Source organism: Protobothrops mucrosquamatus, unplaced genomic scaffold, assembly GCF_001527695.2.
Source record: "Protobothrops mucrosquamatus isolate PMUCROS unplaced genomic scaffold, P.Mucros_1.0 scaffold6354, whole genome shotgun sequence".
In the NCBI taxonomy this organism is placed as follows: Eukaryota; Metazoa; Chordata; class Lepidosauria; order Squamata; family Viperidae; genus Protobothrops; species Protobothrops mucrosquamatus.
Genome location: NW_015392181.1, coordinates 17,944 through 25,285, shown reverse-complemented (window position 1 = coordinate 25,285; position 7,342 = coordinate 17,944). Strand labels below are relative to the sequence as shown.

Genomic DNA, 7,342 nt, shown 5'->3' with positions numbered 1-7,342 from the left:
ACCCTGTTGCTAGTTAGCCAACCAGCAACGGGCATGAAACTGTATGCAGATGGAGAAGGGCAATCACCCTTAATGGGCGATCAATGGTGAAGGGCAATCACCCTTAATGGGCGATCAATGGTGAAGGGCAATCACCCTTAATGGGTGATCAGGATATGCATAGGGGATTAAGGGGGGGGAATACAAAGAACACAACACGTTTCGCTCCAGTTTTGGAGCATCTTTTGCAGGCAGACGTCACTACTGTGAACACTGTAAATTCAAAATTTTGTGGCTGACAAAGAGTTAAAGGGAGACTAGTATAGCTATTTAAAGCTCTTTAGCTCTCATCAGCTAGTCTTACCCCTCTGGGATTTGAACCTGAACTACTGACAGGAGTGAGGGGGAGCCTGTAGCCTAAAGGTTCGAATCCCAGACAGGGGATTGCCCAGTCTCTTCTTGAAAATTTCAAGGGATGGAGCGCCCATGATTTTGTAGAAAGAAAAATCATCAGGTCCAGTTCCAAGCTGGGAGTAAACAAAATGGTGGATAAGACACTGGAAGCAAAATGGAGGCTGGCTGTTTGGAAAGAAGGTTTGAGCAGAACCACCAGCAGCATGTGGTTCTGGTACAGCTGACAAAATGGAGTTGAGAGTGGATGTTTTTTTATACCTTCTTGGGCTTTGCATTTGAGATGCCTGTTCCTGTCTGAGTATTTTGACCTGAGTTTCTGGTATTCTAATTGTGGTGGGTTAATCCTATTATGTCCTAACGGTCATGTTCCTGTCCTTTGGAGCTGGGTGGGGGAATGTAGCTTTTAGGAGTCTTTGTTTTTCTAATCCCATCAGCTCCAGGTTTCCTGGCCCCAGTTTCCCTGCATGGATTAGAAAAACTGCATTTCTAAAGGAGTTGCCGCCTCGGTTTCTGTTTGGGGCAGGGAGAATGTGGGGGGGGGGAGTCTGGGGCTGGTTTTCTGCCTCCACTGAGATTTTTCTCCATTATTCCTTTGGGGAAATATACTATTCTTCCCCCAAAATATTTTCTTCGCTAGGCATGTGGGTGGATACTGACTTTCTACAAATAGATATGATTCATTGAGTTGGAACTTACAAGATCTAGTGTGTAGCAACATCCCCACTTACAACATAAGGAACCAAATTCACTAGACATTTTAGTTATATCAGTCTCCTTTCCTGAGGCACAATAACAGATTAACACAGTTGTAAGGGACCTTGGAGGTCTTCTAGTCCAACCCCCTGCTCAAGCAGGAGACCCTTTAAATTGAGGGTGAAGATCTGTTCTCCGAGCTTATGGGTTGGTTTCCGAACATCCCGTTACCAGGCTAGGTAACATCTTCAACAGAGTTTAGGGGGTGTCAGTGTCGGTGTTCTTCTGTTTATAAGGGCTTCAGGTGTGGGTGTGTTGAGTGAAAGTCTTGTGATGGGTCTTGTGATGAGGAGGTTACATAAGATCAAGGTCACCGGGGTCATTTTTGTAATGTGGTGACCAAAACTGGATGCAGGGTCTTTCTAAGGATGCTCCACTGCAGCACTTATTACAAATAGTTGCCAGGAAGAGAGTTCTAAAAATTTCTAAAAATGACACTACAGAACTTGTGTGTAGGCAAAGCTTATGAATCATACTCACAGATTAATTGTTCTCACCGTCTGGAAATTCCTCCTTAGTTCCAGGTTGTTTTTCTCCTTGATTAATAATAATAATAATAATAATAATAGTAGTAGTAGTAGTAGTAGTAATAGTAATAGTAATAATAATAATAATAATAATAATAATAATAATAATAATAATAATAATAATAATAATCAAGTTGGAAGGGACCTTGGTGGTCATCGAGTCCAACCTCCTGCTCAGGCAGGAACCCTACACCATTTCAGACAAATGGCTGTCCAGTCTCTTCTTAAAAACTTCCAGTGTTGGAGCATTCACCGCTTCTGGAGGCAGGTTGTTCCACTGGTTAATTGTTCTAACTGTCAGGAAGTTTCTCCTTAGTTATAGGTTGCTTCTCTCCTTGATGAGTTTCCATCCGTTGCTTCTTGTCCTGCCTTCAGACGCTTTGGAGAATAGCTTGACTCCCTCTTCTTTGGGGCAGCCCCTGAGATACTGGAAGACTGCTATCATGTCCCCTCTCGTCCTTCTCTTCATTAAACTAGACATCCCCAATTCCAGCAACCGTTCCTTATATGCTTTAGCCTCCAGTCCCCTAATCATCTTTGTGGTTCTTCTCTGCACTTTTTCTAGAGTCTCAGCATCATTTTTAACATCGTGGTGACCAAAACTGGATGCAGTATTCCAAGTGTGGCCTTACCAAGGCATTGTAAAGTGGTATTAATACTTCACGTGATTCGTTTTCATGTGATTTTGTGCATCGTGGGGATGGGGGCAATGGGGCTTTATTACTTTTATGGTGTGAATTCTTAAAGTTGCTTTTGTGCTGATCAGAGTCGCTTGTGTGTGAGTTGGGTGGCCACATATCTTTGTTTAATTTAACAGAACAAAGCAAAAATGAATTGTGCCGAAGGTGCTTTTTCAGGAGGCTACTGGACTTTCTTGTTTTTCTTTGAAGACATTTCGCTGTCCAGTTTCTTCTTAAAAACTTCCAGTGTTGGCGCATTCACCGCTTCTGGAGGCAGGTTGTTCCACTGGTTAATTGTTCTAACTGTCAGGAAGTTTCTCCTTAGTTCTAGGTTGCTTCTCTCCTTGATTGGTTTCCACCTGTTGCTTCTTGTCCTGCCTTCAGGCGCTTTGGAGAATAGCTTGACTCCCTCTTCTTTGTGGCAGCCCCTAAGATATTGGAACACTGCTATCATGTCCCCCTCGTCCTTCTCTTCGTTAAACTAGACAAACCCAATTCCAGCAAATTATAATCTAAAAGAAAACGTCTATGAGACGATGTATCATTGGTATTTAACACCAGATAAGTTGTTCAGAATGTATAAAGGTATTTCAAATGAATGTTGGACATTCAAATGTAAAGAAGAGACCTTGTATTATTCATGGTGGACATGTGATAAAGCAAAGAAATATTGAAGTACGATTCACATCTTAATACAGAAGATTCTCAAAGTGAATATAAAGATAAAACCAGAAACTTTTCTTTTGTGTTTAATGGAAAAAAGACTTGGGAAAAAATTTGGAACTTTGATACAAAACTTGCCCACCATATAAATTAGCCCTCTGCAAGACAATGATTTAAAACTGGTCAGGAATTCAAAACAGTTGGTCATAGTCCAGAAGGATTGCATTCAGGAAATGCAAATAATTCTGTTCTCCAAAGGGGCACCACCAGTGGTCCTTTGTGTCCAGAAGAGTGCTGACCACTTTCTAGAGGAAACCTAGTTACAAAAGTGATTATTTTTATTTCAGTTGTTACACGACAGAAAACGGAGGTAACACAACTTCCGGAAACCGTATCGGTGAAAGCTGGAGACAGCCTCACTCTACAGTGTACGTTGACTGGGGTAAATTTACTTGGAGGCGTGCAGTGGTTCAAAGGGCTGGACAGAAACCAGCCCCCCATTTACAGCGATAACGTACGCGCTTCCAACCGGGGGGTGAGGCTCATCCCAAGATCCAACACAGACTTCAGCATCAACATCCCAAACATCCGTCCTGAAGATGCCGGGATCTACTATTGTGTGAAGTTCAGGGCAGGGATCCCAGAGAGAAAACTGGCTTCGGGGAAAGGCACTCTGGTCTCCGTAATTGGTAGGTGGGGCTCTCCGATTTGATTTCTGGGGATGGAAGGAGATATTCCCAGTCAATCGAGAGACATATGAGATTAAATCTCATGTTCTGAAGTTGGATGTCATGGTTCCGACAGATGTTACTCTTCAAAGAACTTCGAAGCATTGTTTACCTTAAGGAACCTTTATTCAAAATAACACGACATCAGTACGTACATGGTCGAAGCCAAAATCTGAATTCTCCTCCCTTAAACACATAGTATCGAAACACAATTCCCTCTTCCAATTAACAGTCATAAATCACATTCTCCAATTAGTTTGAAATGCAAATTTTCCCTCCAGTTTCACAACCCGCCATTTCTTATCTTCTCTTATTTCAAACAACCTTGAAGAATACTCTACTGCGATGTTGTTATGTCTAACTAATCCCCATGCACATTCTTCCCCCTCCTCCCCCCCAGCATCATCTAATTCTAACTCTAAAAGTAATACACAGGTTAAAGAGAAAATGGCTGTATCTTCATATATTGTCAAAGCAAGAACATCCGATGTTAGCAGCGTTGACATTGAGTCTCTCCAACCAAACACAGCCTTGTAGCTTCCTGTATTATCTCTGAGGAACGTCAACTGCTATCTCTCTCTACTTTCTCCCTCAGCCAAGCCATCCCAGCCTGTGGTTCGTGGCCCCACAAGAAGAGTCGTGGCAGGGTCTCGGGCCTCCTTCAACTGCTCCACAGAGGGATTCTCCCCCCAGGAGATCACAGTCAGCTGGTTGAAGGATGGGAAAAAAATACAGGCTGCCCAGACCAACATCCTCAATTCTGATGAAACAGAGAGCATTTCATACCAAGTAGAGAGCACAGTGGAAATCCCACTGGAGCAAGGAGATGTGAAGTCTCAGCTGACCTGCCAGATCCAACACAGATCGTTGGATGGTCCTCTCCAGCAGGCCTTCCCACTCAGTGATGTCCTAAGAGGTAGGTGAGCTCTGGGTTGCAGAGAGGGACCAGGGCATGGAGTCTGGACCTGGTAGAGCGCCCTTCATGGTAGAGGGAATAATACCAGGAAGAACCNCTGCAAATTTGATGAGTTCCCCTTCTATTCCCTCGTCTAAGTCATTGATGAAGATATTGAAGAGTCCTGGGCCTAAGATGAAGCCTTGTGGTATCCCACTGCTTCCTTCCTTCCATGTAGATGTAGTATTATCAAGGACTACTCTTTGAGTACAGTTTGTCAGCCAGTTACAAATCCATCTGGTGGTGATGCTGTCTATCCCACGTTTTTATAGCTTACCAAGAAGTAGATTGTAGTCTACTTTGTCAAAAGCCTTGTTGAAGTCTAAATATACTATGTCCACAGTATTTTGCTGATCTACTAATTTACTCACTTTGCCAAATCTATCTAAATAAAAATGTAAATGTTCGTTTGTTCAAAATCTTAAATCTCCGAAAGTTCTTCACCGATTGCTTTGAAATTTTGACACAACGTTGCATTCGAATACGTGCATGTTTTTATATACCTACTATAAAAACACGCACGTGTTTTTATATACCTACCTGTCACACCTGTGACAGGTAAAAACATGCTCTTTAAAGCATAAAAACATGCTTTAATGAGCAATGTCGTAGAAGCAACAATCTTGACAGGACCTTTCAAAGGTGAAGATGTCCTCATTCCTCACATTCCTATGATTCCAATGGATATGCCATTTCAATTTAAGAGATTACAATTCCCAATTCGATTGGTGTTTGCAATCACCATCAACAAAGCTCAGGGCCAATCTTTAGAATTGTGCAGTTTAGATCTAGACACGGATTGCTTCTCACATGGACAATTATATGTTGCGTGTTCTAGAGTCGGCAAACCAGACAATCTCTATATCTGTACAGACAATGGAACAACAAAAAATATTGTATACCCACAAGCATTGTGAAATTAAACATATTACAAACGTGCGCTTTCTCTTTTCTTTCTTTTCCATTTAACCAGACTGAGCCACAGCAACGCATGGCCCGGTACAGCTAGTAATGAAATAAGATTGGTTTGGCATGATTTGTTTTTATATAGCATCAACCTTGTGAACTCTCAAGCTTCCTCTCTCCCATATATTCAAAATGGACATACACATATGTATAGACATATACATATTCAAAATTTTGTGCCTGACAAAGAGTTAAAGGGAGACTAGTATAGCTATTTCAAGCTCTTTAGCTCTCATCAGCTAGTCTTACCCCTCTGGGATTCAAACCTGGGCAGCTTGCATGTTAGGCAGCTGTATTAACCTTTAGGCCACAGGCTCCCCTCACTCCAGTCAGTAGAGACCAGGGAGGATATATATCTATGTGTTGGGTGGAGCACCCAGTCTACCAAATATAAAGTAATCTGTTCTGCGTTTCGCTCCAGTTTTGGAGCATCTTTTGCAGGCAGACGTCACTACTGTGAACACTGTAAATTCAAAATTTTGTGGCTGACAAAGAGTTAAAGGGAGACTAGTATAGCTATTTAAAGCTCTTTAGCTCTCATCAGCTAGTCTTACCCCTCTGGGATTTGAACCTGAACTACTGACAGGAGTGAGGGGGAGCCTGTAGCCTAAAGGTTCAAATCCCAGACAGGGGATTGCCCAGTCTCTTCTTGAAAATTTCAAGGGATGGAGCGCCCATGATTTTGTAGAAAGAAAAATCATCAGGTCCAGTTCCAAGCTGGGAGTAAACAAAATGGTGGATAAGACATTGGAAGCAAAATGGAGGCTGGCTGTTTGGAAAGAAGGTTTGAGCAGAACCACCAGCAGCATGTGGTTCTGGGACAGCTGACAAAATGGAGTTGAGAGTGGATGGGTTTTTATACCTTCTTGGGCTTTGCATTTGAGATGCCTGTTCCTGTCTGAGTACTTTGACCTGAACTTCTAGTATTCTAATTGTGGTGGGTTAATCCTATTATGTCCTAACGGTCATGTTCCTGTCCTTTGGAGCTGGGTGGGGGAATGTAGCTTTTAGGAGTCTTTGTTTTTCTAATCCCATCAGCTCCAGGTTTCCTGGCCCCAGTTTCCCTGCATGGATTAGAAAAACTGCATTTCTAAAGGAGTTGCCGCCTCGGTTTCTGTTTGGGGCAGGGAGAATGTGGGGGGGGGAGTCTGGGGCTGGTTTTCTGCCTCCACTGAGATTTTTCTCCATTATTCCTTTGGGGAAATATACTATTCTTCCCCCAAAATATTTTCTTCGCTAGGCATGTGGGTGGATACTGACTTTCTACAAATAGATATGATTCATTGAGTTGGAACTTACAAGATCTAGTGTGTAGCAACATCCCCACTTACAACATAAGGAACCAAATTCACTAGACATTTTAGTTATATCAGTCTCCTTTCCTGAGGCACAATAACAGATTAACACAGTTGTAAGGGACCTTGGAGGTCTTCTAGTCCAACCCCCTGCTCAAGCAGGAGACCCTTTAAATTGAGGGTGAAGATTTGTTCTCCGAGCTTATGGGTTGGTTTCCGAACATCCCGTTACCAGGCTAGGTAACATCTTCAACAGAGTTTAGGGGGTGTCAGTGTCGGTGTTCTTCTGTTTATAAGGGCTTCAGGTGTGGGTGTGTTGAGTGAAAGTCTTGTGATGGGTCTTGTGATGAGGAGGTTACATAAGATCAAGGTCACTGGGGTC

At 42.7% G+C, this 7,342-nt stretch overlaps 1 protein-coding gene across 1 annotated transcript in view; it reads left to right on the top strand.

The window, feature by feature from the left end:
- Window positions 1–6,759, top strand: part of LOC114923670 (signal-regulatory protein beta-1-like) — a 23,006-nt gene extending 16,247 nt beyond the window's left edge. The window contains exons 3-5 of the mRNA XM_029286955.1: window positions 3,378–3,705; window positions 4,340–4,660; window positions 6,704–6,759. Of these exons, the coding sequence (XP_029142788.1) occupies window positions 3,378–3,705; window positions 4,340–4,660; window positions 6,704–6,759 (705 nt within the window). The remainder of the gene's footprint in view (window positions 1–3,377; window positions 3,706–4,339; window positions 4,661–6,703) is intronic.
- The last annotated feature ends 583 nt before the right edge of the window (window positions 6,760–7,342 follow it).